The sequence below is a fragment of the Protopterus annectens genome, chromosome 4.part0, assembly GCF_019279795.1.
Source record: "Protopterus annectens isolate FY-2018-M chromosome 4.part0, PAN1.0, whole genome shotgun sequence".
NCBI lineage: Eukaryota > Metazoa > Chordata > Ceratodontiformes > Protopteridae > Protopterus > Protopterus annectens.
In genome coordinates, this window is record NC_056733.1 from 73,193,683 (window position 1) to 73,209,068 (window position 15,386).

The following is a 15,386-nucleotide window of genomic DNA, read 5'->3' on the forward strand; positions in this document are numbered from 1 at the left end:
TATGCAAATGGTGGCTAAAGCTAGATGGTGAGATTGAGTACATGTCCAGACACTGTGTACTATGCCAGATGGAACAAAAGATGCCAAGACAACCTTTACTACAACCTAAAGGAATTTCTAAATGAATGCTGAAAAATATGGCATATGCTTATTTCTAGGTCATCTTGTGAACAGTGGATTCATGATTCTTGTACATTTATATTCATAATGAATGGGAGAGGTTTGTATTTTGGAAGTGACATCACCAGCTACAATAGAGAGGTTTATGACAGGGCTTCCAATAATAATAAAGTTATTATGGGCAGTGAGCAGAAGAAATAAATCAAGGGTGGAGCAATGCAAAGCTCAAGAGATGAATCTTGTCATCCATGTCAAGAACAAATAGCAAATGAGTTATAATCAGAAAGACCTGACTATAGTTCACTGGAGCTGTACCTGACTATAGTTCATGGAGCTTTAGCTGCTGCAATGTACTACTAACTACAGGGGAAAAAGTGTAGGACCTTGAAGTGTTTTACACCTTAAAAGCAATAAAACACCTAGCACTGCCACATGGACTGTGGCCAGAAGTGAGGTGCCTCCAAATGAATGGCACTTCATGCTACCACATCTTTATGTGACAAGGAAGTGTATTACAGCTTTCAAAGCTGTTCCAGCTTCTCATCATTGGCTGCTGTTATACTGTAGTGCAAGATTAGAGTTTGACAGTGCTGAAAAAAATTGTAAGCAGTATTTGTTAATTACCATTCTTACATCAAAAATGCACTTAATGGAGTTGTCTTTTTCCCAAATTCAGAGCATAATCACAGGACTTCATGTACTACATGTAGACTGAGAAGATTATTTTGCCCTTATGTAATCTGAACATGTATGACAGATAAAACTGCTTAATTCACATCAGAAAAGTTTTACTTTATTAAACAAAACTGAATTAGGCATTCCACTAGTACAAAAATGGCTTACCAGAAAGATCTATTCAGGCATTTAAAGCTGGAATGAAGAAGCTATCAAATACTGCATTAGATGTGGAAAATAAAATGTAGTTGTTTCTGCTGTGAACAAAGCTATGCCTAATTGCACAATAGGTTATTCACCTGCATAATTATTTTTTTCATAGACATGTCAGGAAGAGACTTGGTTTGACAAAACATAACTAAAATGTGAAAGTGAGACAATAAGACGTTTTAACATGAGAACCACACAAATAGCAGATCATTTAATGATTATATTAAGTATACCTATGAGATACAACAGGGGCAGGGCTGAGTTAGCTCCCAGGTGTGGTGACTGAACAGACAGGTTCTTTCATGTTGAATAAACTAACATTGGTATCACTTACAAGGAGCATAGTGATTAATTGAGAACCAGAGTGACTGCAAGCACTTCTAGTCCTAAAGAAGTGAATTCAGATAATAAAAATGAATATACAAATGAGAAATTTTTGAGGGATGGGACTTTATTAGACACTACACAAGGAACTGCGCAACTGAGCAGTAAGTGTGAAGAGTCTGAGATACCAGAGTCAGTGCCAAAGCTGAATTGCTTTCAAAGAATTTGACTGCTATCTTAGCATTTAACTTTTTGACAGAAAGTCTTCTGTATAATTTTATTCAGATATTTTCCTGCTTCAGAATATTGTAATAAAGTGGCCTGATGAAAGGGAAGGAGATAGTCTGGTGTTGTTAGTATTATGGCAGTGCCAGGATACTTTAAAAGTGAGCGTAAGTACCTGATAAAATGTGACTGCACATGAATGCCAGACTATATAGTGTAGCTAAAGAGTATGGCTAGTATGCTTGTACACATAGCCAGCCTTAGGCATAGGCTAACTAGGCAGCCGCCTAGGGCACCACTCTAACAGGGTGCTTTCCAGTAATTTGGATGGTGTAGGTAGACCAGGATGGGGCACCAGGTGGTGTGTTTGTGGGGGGAAGGGTGCTGTGGAGCGCTTTTGCCTAGGGTACCAGTTGACCAAAGGTCATCCCTGCTTATACATTCTTAATACAGTACACACTACTTTGAAATATAAATACAAAAAATACAGAAATAAGTATTGCTTCAGGAAAAGCATTAGAATCTAAATTTGGTATAACACTTTGAGTGAAACAGATGTAGATAATACACACTTGAAAATACAAAGCAGACAGCTCAGGAGAGATGAACGTAATTATAAAAAGCAATTGAATTCAAGTGCCAGATGTGGTAGACATAAAATAATTCGTATAAGAGAAAGAGAGAAAAATAAAGCATTCCTGATTTAAGGAGGACCTTCAACAAGCAATAAGCAGACAAAGTGGGGTTAAGCTATACTTATACACCACTAGCATGGCCGACCTTATGCAGAGACAAACTGGGTGGCCACCTAGGGTGTAATTCTACTGCAAGCATGTTTCCAAAAGATAAGGATTTATTTAAGGAAGCAAGTAACTGAAGAAGTACACCATTCTGCACAGCTAAATCATAACCATGTTTCCCTCCCAGGACAGTCCCTACATGGGAAGTTGTGCCATGTGTAAAAACATGAAAAATGGCAAACGTCCCGAGATTTGAGGACAAAAAATACTTTCTACATTTTCTCTAATAACTGCATAAAACAAATACTATTATATGAAATACATTAATATGATACAAAACAAAAGAAACAACTCACATTCTACAAGTTCTACCACTACCTTACATCAAAACAATTAAACTGTCTTGAACTCCCATACCAGTTGACATACTCACAACTATTCATTGCCCACAGCCTGCTGTACTCCAGACAAATGCCCAGCATTACAAAACACTGTACTGTTCATCCACTAGAGGTCAGCAGTTTAGCAATAAACTCTATGCATCAGTATAAACTATGTGTCAGTAAGACATTCAACACTGCTGGAGACTCTCTACTCCCATTTCTGGAATGGAATCCACACACAGTTAAAACAAATAGAAAACGTAAATAGTTTCAATACTTTGATGAAACAACATCTATGCCAAAGAGGACTCTGTTCTTCCTGTTTACCTGGCTAGCTTTATTCAGATTACTTTTCTCCAACTCTTACAGCCATTATGCTTCCCAGTCTGTTTTGCCTTATTCCTCACTGGACTAATTTCCTAAACTCTTACTCTTCCTCTCACACCCCACCAACTATACACTTCCTCTTCTGACTATTTATTTTGCCCATTTCCATAATTTCTCCTTTCATATCTCTCGTTATCAATTTTTAAGCTATATTACTTCTCTTCGGTAAATTATTACTAACCTCAAAAACACCCCTTTTTGATTTTTTCGTACAGCCATCATGCTATAAATACATTAACTAGTATTGTATTTTATTTTCCATTCAATATTTAACCAGCATATGTTAATTTCGCTCTTGCTTTTTGTGTTAAACTACTACGTTCGTGTAAGAACTATTTAAAAATAATGTAAATAAGTTCGTGTACAGATGTTTTCCTTACAATTATAAATTCGCATCACGCGTAATATAAAGGCGGAACTTTTCGCTTCGGGCTGCCGCTGAAAATGGATTTTACCCAGACGGACTTTTCTCTGCCAACAAAAATCAATCAATGAATACGAAATGGTAAATAAGTGCGATCTTTTATTTTGGCAACAAAGTGAAATACAGTCCTTTGCAATGGTTATGGGTATGGTTTACACTGCAAAACATCACTCTTCCATAAAAAAAATGCCCCACTACAGTCATCAGAAAAGGAGGCAACCCTAAGTCAAGATGATACATAAAATAAGTTATCAGAAACATTTCGACAAAAACTGCTAATATTGTTTATTGTATTGGCTCGGGAAGTGGTAGGGCTAACGTCCCTGATTTCATCCCATCAGCAACTACAGTTTTGTACTAAGGGAGAATTAATGTGTAAATAAATTAATGTATTTCATAGAATACAGGTAGACACTAGGCTAACCGCTCTTCATTTTTAAGCCCAGACATTAATCCTAAATTAGAATCAAACCATGAGCCTTACGTCTGTGAGTTAAAGACCTTAACCATTGTGCCATATTTCTGTTGCGTGTTTGGCTTTAACTATGTTTCTGAAATGCACTTGTACCAAATTCGCTCGCCGTTTACATACACTATCCTCAAAACTCTGTGACGGAAGAGGTTTCACGGGTAAATTAAAGTAGCTGAAAGCTAGCGGGGCGGAAGTGATGCCATTGAGGCAAACTCTCCTCTGGTTATATTTCAGGCTGGCAGGGCGGAAGTGTAGTTCCACTTGCGGGGCGGAAATGATGTCATCAACGCAAAGTACTGAGCTTGGTTAAACAAATAATGTGATGTAGGAAGGGGTGATTTGCATAAAGCAACTGTATGGGTTGCTTGTTATAGGGCTGTACTGTAAATGTCCTATGGTTTTCCAGATTTGTTTTTCTAGCTCAGAGTCTGAGCCCGACGTTAGCAAATTAAGTACCGGCACGCGCTTTTCAGTTGTGTCCTTTGTCAACGCTGAAGTGTTTTTATATCTCGGTTTTTAAGCTGTTCAGATCTCTTAGTTACTTTACTTAGGATGAACGTGGCTAAACATGGATATAGGGTGTTCTCCGCGAGCTCTTCACACCTGTGCTTTGAGTTAACGAAAAGGATCACTGAGTAAGTGTCGTTGTTACTGTTCATAGGGATGGCCATATAAGTGCATCAGTCCTGTAAACGTATTGTGTGCCTTAGTTTAACTGTTGCAAAGCTCTGGATTTTCTAAGGCTGCAGTTACTAGCGAGAAAGCACAAACTTTCAATTTGACTTGTATTTAGGCAGAAACTGTGCATGAGCATTTTTACTTATTGCTTCTAAATGTGATCATTTTTCTCTGTAAGATTGTCTTTTGCTACTGGTTATGCTTTTCACATGAGATCAACTCTAAATACAGTTTTTGTGTTTACGTGGGAAGAGCTCATGTTATCAAGGAATGGGCTTGTGTCAAGGGGGTCCATAAGTGGTAAGTAGCGCACATTTTGACTGTGTGTGCTTTGGAGTTGTCACTGGTATCGTCATCAGAAAGAAATATATCATCGTCAGAAAAAAAACATAAAAAATGTACGACACACCTGCGATTTTCAGAAGACTGTTTATTACATCTTTAGCCCAGTTTTCCACGTTCTGCCTTGTGGCCTGGGCATAACGCTCAACTTTTTAGCAGAAAAAGTCTGGACAAAGCCCCAAAATAGGGACAACTTTTAAATATTGCTGTTATAAACGTAGAAAGCTGCTAAGAGTGAAATGTCTTGTGTTACCATGCATTTTCTGAAGGAAATGAAGTCTGAAATACAAATCCCTGTCATTATTTAGTGAATTCAGTCCTCACTAACTTGCCACAGAAATATAGAAAATCACAAATTTTATGAGGAACAGACCAAAAGATGAATCAAAAATCTAGACAATTGAGAGGTATGGGCCCAGGCCATGGTTGAAATTTGTCTCGGGGCCAGTTTATATACCCAGTTAACAAAATGAAAATTAAATATCAAATCATTTGTTTTGCTGGAGTTTATTTTAAGAACACTTTTTATGTTTTTACCTAATTACATAGCTCTTGGCAGTAGTTTTCCAAGTTTGATGAACTGTTTTAACACTAACGAACGATAGCTAGGAATCTAGTAATGTGGTTAAATGAGTTACTTTGAGTAAAGCACACTTTGTGTGTCTGTCTGTTGAAATAAATATATATATATATATATATATATATATATATATATGTATACATACATACATACATACACACACTGTATTAATTAATACAGAGGATTAAGTCAATAAGCTGTTAACGAGCTTCTTCCTGTAGTCCAGGGTTTGATTTCCGTAGCCTTTTTTCATATTGTGCGACTTGGAGCAAATCACTTAACTAGACAGTACTGTTGGACATTTGAGGTGAGAACTTTAGGTAGCTCAGTGGTCTCATGGACTGTTTCTTCTTGTATCTACATATGATCCTATGCATGCATATGTTTGTGTTTGTATGTCTATATGTAAGTACATACAAGTATATATACATGAGCTGGACTACAGGAAGAAGCTCGTTAACAGCTTATTGACTTAATCCGCAACCAACTAAAAAAAACGAATCACCTTTGACAAAAAAAACTACTATAATAAACTTCAGTCTAACAAGAACCCAAAACAATTCTGGAAATCTGTTAATTCCCTACTCCATCCAGGGTCCAGGAATAATCCCTGCCCTGACCCTAGCATAACTGACTCAGAACTAAGATCTCACTTCCATACATTTTTTACAGAATCCATAGCTAATCTAACCAAATCTTTTCCAGACAGTAATCCATCCAACTGTCTTTCCTCTTCTCCTAACAACCCTCATAACTGTCCTCTTTATTTCCAGCTCAAATCTGTCTCACCTACTTTCATAAAAAGGCTCCTATCCAAACTAAAGCCATGCTCAAATGCCCCCAACAACATACCCTCCTCCTTCCTCAAATCTGCTGCTGAAGGTATCACTCTCCCTATCAGCATCCTAATTAACAGATCTTTAAAAGAGTCATATGTACCCAAACTTTCGCAATCTGCCTTCATTCTACCTCTTCACAAAGGAGGCAAAAACACCAATATCTCCAACTTCTGCCCAATTGCCCTACTCTCGCCAATATCAAAAATTTTAGAAAAATGTGTCCACCACCAACTTATGCCTTTCTTAACTCAGAACCACCTCGTAACCCCCACCCAACATGGTTTCCACCCTGGCCACAGCACCATTACTGCCTTACTATCCTTCTTAGAATCAGTAAATCGAGCCTGGGATTCTGGATTACTAGTATCCACAGTACTGCTAGATCTTTCAAAAGTTTTCGACACCATCTTCCACAAGCACCTTCTTTTTCATCTCTCCAACCTTCATCTCTCCCCTGACACCCTATCCTGGTTCTCCAGCTACCTATCAGACAGATGTCAAGCTCTCAGATGGAAGAACTCTACCTCCTCCTTCTTGCCAACACCCACCAGTGTTCCCCAGGGGTCCATCCTCGGACCTCTGCTTTTCAACATCTTCATAAATAACCTTCACACTGTCATCCCTGACACAACAGTTATCCAATACGCTAATGACTCTACCTTAGTCTGTGCCATCTCTAACCTTCTTGAACTATTGACTAAAACCCAAATAGCTTTTTCCACTACTGAGAACTGGATGCACCACAACCATCTCTCGCTCAACTCTAATAAATCTAAAATACTTCTTTTCCCTCCCTCCAGGGCTTTCTCTTTCGACAAAAATGCTTTCAAAGTCCTCAGCCAAAACAACATTGCTATAGAAGTGGTCCCTTCTGCAAAACCGCTTGGCATTACCATAGACAAACACCTTAAATTTGATATCCACATACAACAAAACATAAAGAAAACACACCGAAAGCTAGGTATGCTCTATAGGAATAACCGCTTTCTCTCCAACTCCTCCAGGCATACTATAGCAAATACCTACCTCCTTCCTTCTTTACTATACGGAGCCCCTCTTCTAACTAACCTGTCTTCTTCCAACACCTCTAAACTTTAAATTTGCTATAATAAGATCTCTAAATTTGCAACTAAATCCAAAACCTCTACTCACCACTGCCTTACCCTACAATCTCTGAACTGGCTGGAACTCTCTAACCACTTAGAATATCTCCAACTAACCACCGCTCACAAATTAATATTCTATCCAGAGAAATGCCCAGCCTTAAACATCCTTCCCCCATACATCCCAATCAGATCTCTGAGATCTGAACACCAAAATTTAATCTCTATTCACAAACCCAAACGTCCTGCAGGCCAACTCCTTCTCTCTTTCTCCCTAGGTAACGTAAATGTTCCTGCTTTCACCCTACATAAATTCTAAGACATTTCCCCTTTGATCTCTCCATACTCCTTGCTACATGCTACCCTACAACTTTATTTTCTATTCTCCTAAAACAAACCTAAGCTAGCATCCTCAGATTAAACAAGCTGTCTCTCTCTTGACTCCCAAGTATCTAAACATTGTAAATATCAAGTAACCTCAGATGCTTATTTTTCACACAGTTGAAACTTATTGCTCTGAATGTAAATGCCTGTAAACTGTGTTATCTTTTGTCTTTAATTGTGTTTATAATGTACAATTTAAGCATTTGCTGTTCCTAACTGTACGAATTTATATATGTATTTTACCTTTGCATTATGTAACCTTTTTGTATTTGTGTTGCTTATGGAGCTTTTCTCCCCAGGCCTCCACTGAAAATGGGCACATTCTGGCCCAGTGGACTTCCCCGGTAATCAAACTGAAAATAAAAATAAATGAAATAAATAAATAAATAAACGTGTGTGGTCAGCCGAATTAAGTATACGACCAGTTGACTGACTACACTTTTAATCAAGTATACATTTGGTTGAGTGGCACATACAGTTTAGTTGTAGGTGATAAATGTGAGTGTGGGATGTTAATGCTGAATGTTTCATGTATTGAAAGTTTTGGCATTGGGGGCAGGAGAGTGTGCTCAGATGTTTGCAGGTTAGGTTTACAGTAAGGGTTATGGAATGGGATATATTTAATACTGTGTCTGAGTGTCATGTGTAGATGTATAGTGGCAGTGTTGTGGAAAGTGTTTTTCTAAAGTATGTTGTAGAGTTATGGTTAGGGTTCGCATGCATTAGTAAGGATGGGCTGGGCATGTCCTGTGCCCAACCCTACACCTCAACTAAGAAAAAAATTGTAACACTGCCACTGGCAGACAAATTAGGACTGAATTTATTGGTTGGGTTTTGGTTCATGGATTACAATAGGAAGCTGCTTACTTGTGCAATCTTTTTTTAGAAATTTTGGCATTGATGATCTTCTTTCTGGTGTTTCTGCATTTCAGTCAGCCCCTCCCTGTAATTGTAGTAATAATTCAAAACCACAGAAGTGAATATTCAGACAGACAGTAAGTTGCCCTGAATTACTTTCTAGAAAAAATAGCCCCTGCATAAGATGCAGCCTTTCACTTAGTAAAAAGAAGAATTAGGGGACAAAAATGACCCTGACTCAACCATAATTTAAGAAAAAAAAAACTTATGCTGGATAGAGACAAATGCTGGTAGGCTTGAAAGCAGTAGCAGGCTACTGCACAGTACATACCTTTGAATTAAAAAAAAAGCCCAGAATGCCAACCAGTGCTGCAAAGGCCTCCTACCTCAGGAAAAAGATAAGCACTAGCAGGTAATTCAAAACTGTTCCAATAGGAACTAAAAGTGCTCGTAGGAAATACAACAATTTCCCCAAAGTCATCTTTCCTTAAATCTGGAACTGGAAGCCAGAAGTTTGTTAATGATTACAGACATTTTTCTGGACATTTTTTGGTAACTGCATACTAATTAGTGTGTTGATTACAGCTTTTCCAGTGGAAAACTGCAGTAGAAAACAAACAAACAAACAAAAAAAACAGTTGTAAAATCAATCAGAAAGGGAGAAGAGGAGAAAAAACTCTGACTGGGAAGAACATTGCAGCTGTTCAGCAAAAAAAAAAAAGTCCAAATCTCAGTTTTGATGTAGGATATGGTTTTCAGTAATTTAGAGGAAAAATAAATCAAATGTTTTCTGAGGTCTTAGTAAAACTCTGAAGGAATATATATGGTCAAACAGCAAAATGTTCAGAAAGTAGAAGCCTTAACTAGTAAACCTGACCATCAGGAAGCAGGCAAGATATATGTTGTAAGTTACAATCCTACCAGCAGGGAGTTGTTCCTGAAAAAAGTAGTGGCATAAAGGAAAATTATTAAAAATTGGGGACAGCAGAATATTTGTGGAACACGATTACTGTACATCAGGCAGGAATGAGAGAAGCAAGTTTATCCCCACAGTTGGTGAATGTTGTGAAGCAGGTGTGAGATTCAAGTTGATATGCCCAACTGTTTTCGGATGTCTTTGATCCTGCAAGAAAAAAAAAAGTAATTTTTGGATGCAGAATAGTCTAGATAGGAAATTTAAAAACAAAGTTAACCAACAGAGTGAGTTAGCAAGCCAGAGTGCTGCTTCTAATTCTTCCGACGGTAACAAAATCCACAAGATAGGCTTTGCAAGTGAAACTTTAAACCTTTTCTGTTGTTCCAAAGGAAAATGCATGAGCAACAGAAAATAGTACAAGAGCTGACTAGAAGAATCAGGAGTACTTTGTCTTTGAATTGAGGAGAAGGGAGATGGAGTTGAGCAAGAAGACCTGCAACATTTTGAAATTAGTGATTAAATGGGGACTATAAGACACCAGTCTCCTTAGAAGTAGGATTAGATGCGTGACATATGACTTTACAAGAAGTGGCCGCAAAAGACTGAAATTTTGTTGATTGTGTTAAACTGGTACGTGAACTGTACAAGCATATACCCCACTTTATGTCAATAATGTTTAGGATGGGACTGAAGAAGTAAATGTAGGTAAAACTATATTTGCTCTTATTAATATTTGTATAAAGTTTTCAGTATATTAATTGTATACTGTATTGTAAAGCAGTGACATTTTATAAAGATTCTTTCATGTATCTGCAAAGTTACAAGCTACTTTTTCCCATTACTAACTGTTTTACGTGGAGATGAGGTGTCTGCAGGTACAAACAAGTAATCATGAGAGCTCTGAACACTTCATAATTAACATTTAGGGGTACACCTGGCAAGCAATTCACTGAAAGTAAATGAAGTTTGAGACTGTGGGAAGTGAATAAATTATATAGGTAATTGCCTCCCCAGCAGCCTTAATACTAAGATGCACTTAATATTATCAATGCGTAGTTTTTATTTATTGAAAGGTAGCCAGTGCACTTTTTCTTGGGGCTAAACATTGATGTTTATTGAAAGCATACAAATTGTTTTTCACATCTGGGAGTAGAATATAGATAAGAAAGGCACAATTAATAATTGGTGTGGGAACACATGCTCTAATAAGCTTTAGGATGGATAACCTTAATTTTAGACTAGGTAATACATGTTACTGCTGTTGTCATTTTGGGGCAACTCCTCCTATTTGGATGGGAAAATTTCATTTTTTTAAATGCATATATTTTTGTGTGTGTTTGTAAGATAAAAGAGAAAAGGTTTTGAAAATCTAGTTTTGAGTAATTTCTTTGAAACAAAAATCTTTATGACTGTGACAAAGGTTCAAATGAGGATGAGAAAAGCAACTACATAAAAGATCAGCCTGCCAGATATTAGTGGGTGTATGGAAGCTAAAAGTTGGAAGCATATTAAAAGGGACTTTCACATATAATAGGTGGGAGTTTTGTGGCCTTATCTCTTCACATTATCCTGGGATGTAAATGATCTTAAAGGTGTACATAAAAAGCAAATAGTATTGAATTGTATTAAGACGTGTAGGGCACAAATAATGTTGCAGGAGATGCATTTGGTTAGAAATCAGCATGCAGATTTGACAGATGATTTCAGGGTGGACATTCAGCCGAAATATGAGAGACAAATGAAAAGGGAGTAATAATACTGATTGCTAAGGAGGCTCCAATAGTGATAGAAAAGGGGAGAAAGACACAAATGGGGTTATTGGCAGGGAAGAAAGATTAAATTAGCATTTATTAATATTTCACCTAAAACAGAAATAAGTTCTCAGTAGGGAATATTGTTTATGGATTGGAACAGGAACCTGTTTTGCGATGCTGTGGAAGTATTGGGGACCTAGAAGGGAGACTATAACAAGAGGACAGTTTTCTGAAGAAATCTGAGAATGTTTGGTATGGAAGATGTGAATTTCTTAATAGGAATCCAGAAAGAATGTATGTATTATTCCACAAAATAAAGTAGCTGAGGATGGATCAAAGTTATATTTAAAAGAATATGTGTATTTAATCGAAAGTTTTCCAATAAGTATTTCAGATGATGCAGCGATGAATGAAAGCCAAGATAAAGATGTGGTGTAATGAAGTAAAACTGAGACACTGGAGCTTTATCTGTTAAAGAGAATGTAATTTAAGGAATGGGTAGTGGAAATGATTTGAGAGTTATTAGAGAAGACAGAATTGTTTTTAGAAACGAGAGAGAGAGAATGAGTTATGGGGAAGTAGTAGGGGTTATTGAGAGAAGGTGGCAAATATTAGCATTGCAGAGTATGGGAAATCTCACAGAAGAAAAGGACTGCAAAGTGCTAAAGGGAAAACCAGAACATTTTGATAGTATGCATGAATTGAAAAAGGTTGCTGTTAAGTAACTATTTTGTGATAATTTTAGAGTACAAAAACTCTTAGCAAAATGACTTTGGTGACGGAAAGTAGACAGGGTTGTGTGGGATCCTTTAGAAATATTAAAGATATTTTAAATGTTTTATTACATTTTGTAAAACAGAGTAATGTGGAAACTATGAAAATGCACAAATGGAAATATTCATGGAAGACTTGAGGCAAAGTTAGAAACCAGTTTGATTTATCAATTTAATAGGTATGTCAGGAAAAGATAAATTAAGTAGATGTATAAACAATCAACGGGGGAATATCCAGGAAGAGATTGTATTTGTGTAGAAGTTAGGAGGGAAGAAACTGGTGAAGATATGGAAGGATTTTTAGTCCTATTTTATGGTATGTGGGGGGGGGGGGGTGTTACCAGCATCTTGGAAGAAAGCTCTGGTTGCTGTATTGCTCAAAGAGGGTAAAGACCTTTCAAACTCAGCTGTGTATAGACCCATTTCAATTTTCAAATGATTATAAAGTGTTTATGTCTGTACTAGCTGAGAGAATGCCAAATTATCAGATTTGATACATATGGATTATTGTGTCTTTTTTGGGAGGGGGTATTTGGCAACATTAATAAATTAATGATGATCTAGAGGGATGCAGAGTGTAAGAAAACACTATTGTTAGTATGTCTTGATGCAGAGTAGGTATTTGACTTTACATTGCCATACAGAATAAATGGGTTAATAAATAGAGGGTATGTGAAGGGTTCATATGTGTGTACTAGGCTAATGACCCTGGAGCATTTACAAGCCTAGCTCATAGAAGTGCCCTAGCATCATGCCACCCAACGTTAGTTCCCAGTGTCTCTATCAAATAGAGCCACTGAAGTGATCAGAGCTGGGTCAGACATGGCTTTGTAAGTCAAGCAGAGATCGCCTCTAAGTAGGCGATATGAGACAGAATAGCTGGAGTCTTTTGAGTCTGTCTCATATAAGACACGTGTTTTAATGCCTAGGGTCCTCTTCGTAAGGTATGCCTGTGGCCTCTCCAGCTGTTGCAGGTGTCTAGTGAGGTACATGCCAAGTGGGGCATTATACTCAATGATTGGTCTAATAAGGGGATAGTAGAGATAGACGATGACCTCTTTCTTCCTGGATGCAAAACCCTTGGTAATGAGATGTGCCACATAGAAGGACTTTCTGACCACAGTGGCAGTGTGGTGGTCGAAGGAGAGGTTGCTGTCAACCTGCATCCCCAGATTTCTTATAATGCCTTCAGTGTTCATTGGGCTCCCATCAATGGGGTAGTTAGTGGGAACTGAGTTTTTATCAAAGGGGATGATGATGCATTTTTGGCGTTAAGCTTAAGGCTGTGGTTTCAGCAGCAGTCATTGGTCTGAGTGAGGCCTTTCTGTAGGATGTCTGCATCACTTGGGGAGTTAATAATGACTCCCAGCTTGCAGTCATCTACGAACTTGGTCAGCAAGAGTCCCTTTGTGTTGGCCTGGCTTCTGAGAAGTAGATGCTGAACAGGAGAGGACCCAAGACCGATCTCGGTGGGACTCCACTCGTGACTGGTTAGCAGTATTACTTGGAGTTCGCTACTTTCACACTGTGTGTTCTATCTGTGAGCCAGTTTGTAACCCACCTAGTGATATTGGGGTTGATGCCTAGTTTGGTGAATTTATCAATAATTCCAGAGTGAGGAATGGTATCAGAGGCCTTGGCCAGATCGAGGTAGGCTGTATTGCCTTCATCCACAGCCCTGGTGACTGACTCAAAGAAGTCAACCAGGTTGAGCAGGCATAATCTCCCTTTCACAAAGCCAAACTGTGTGGCGTCCAGAGTTTGGAGATTTCTTGTATCTTTGTTAATCAGGTCCATGATGATGCATTCCATAGCTTTACATATCAGACTCGTCAGACTAATGGGGTGATAATCCCTGAGTCTGTAGTCGCTCCCCATTTTATGGAGAGGGATGACTGTAGCAGTGCACCATTCATTAGGGACAAAGCCTGAGGTGAGGCTGTGACTTAACAGGGCACACAGATGTGGTGCCAGTTCACTTTGTAGTTCATGTAGAACACAGCAAAGGATATTATTGGGTCCCATGGAAGCCGTATTCTTGACCTTGGATATTGCAGTTTTAACCTGGGCTGCAGTAATGCTGGGTGCCTGGCATTCTACCGGTATTGCGATTGGCCCTTTAGGAGGGAGAGAGGGGTAAAGTTGGCACTGAATCTGTCAGCCAGTATGTTGGCAGTATATGTTGGCTTAGTATAGGAGGTACCATTGTGCAGTAACTCAGATCTCATCTGGGTATTGACATGGAGGTTTTTGATATAGCTATAAAAGGCTTTGTGATTGTTTTTAGTGTTTGCTGCAATTCTGCCTTCATAGCTGGCTTTAGAGGATTTGATGAAGGATCTCAACTTTTTGTTGAGGCTACTAAGGGAGTTTTTCAAGTTTTGGGACTTCACCTTTTTCTGCAACAGTTTCTTCCTTCTGTTGCAGAGTTTATTAATGGCAGCGAACCACCAGACTGGCTTCCTTTTTTTGGAGGAGAGTGTCTTGGTTCTGTTGCGTATGGCTAGTTCCATGCATTGTTGTACAGTGCATTGGTGTATGACTCGGCAGTCATGCAGCTGTTTTCCATTGGCATGGGTGCAGTGAAGTTAGCCACCTCTTTTTTTAGGAGTCCAAAGTCAGCTTTGGAGAAGTTTTTCAAGGTGGTTACCTTTGCGGGGGGTGTGGGTGAGATGTGGATTTCCATGGTGATTAGTTTATGGTCGGATCTAACCAGGGCGGGATTGACTATTGGTGTAGAGTAACGGTCGCCCATGTTAGTAATAACCAGGTCAAGGATGTTGCTTCCTCTAGTGTGGGTCAGAATGAACTGGTTCAGGGCATTGGAATTGATGAATTCCAGGAAGCATTGGGTCAGTGTATTGGTGCTTGAGTAGTTTTCTCAGTTGATGGAGGAGTAGTTGAAGTCTCCTAGTATGAGAGTGTTGGGTTTGACCTTGATAGAGTCCAGGGTGCTTAGGAAGGTGGAGTGAGAATATAGGGACATAGTTGGGGACCTATAGAAGGCTATGACTTGGATCGCAGTCTTACCCAAAGTTAGTTGTACCTGAAGTATCTCAGATGGATTATACTGGGCTACTAGTCTGGAGGTGTGTATATCCTTTATGAATATGGAGACACCACCACCTTTGGAGCTTCGGTCCATGTTTCGGGGCCGAAAGGTGTGAAATGAGTTATAGCCTGGTAGCGCAGGGGTGCT

At 38.6% G+C, this 15,386-nt stretch overlaps 1 protein-coding gene across 1 annotated transcript in view; it reads left to right on the forward strand.

Moving 5' to 3' along the window:
- The first annotated feature begins 4,243 nt into the window (after positions 1-4,243).
- Positions 4,244-15,386, forward strand: part of PRPSAP1 (phosphoribosyl pyrophosphate synthetase associated protein 1) — a 785,329-nt gene continuing 774,186 nt past the window's right edge. The window contains exon 1 of the mRNA XM_044068098.1: positions 4,244-4,595. Within this exon, the coding sequence (XP_043924033.1) occupies positions 4,513-4,595 (83 nt within the window). The 5' untranslated portion in view covers positions 4,244-4,512. The remainder of the gene's footprint in view (positions 4,596-15,386) is intronic.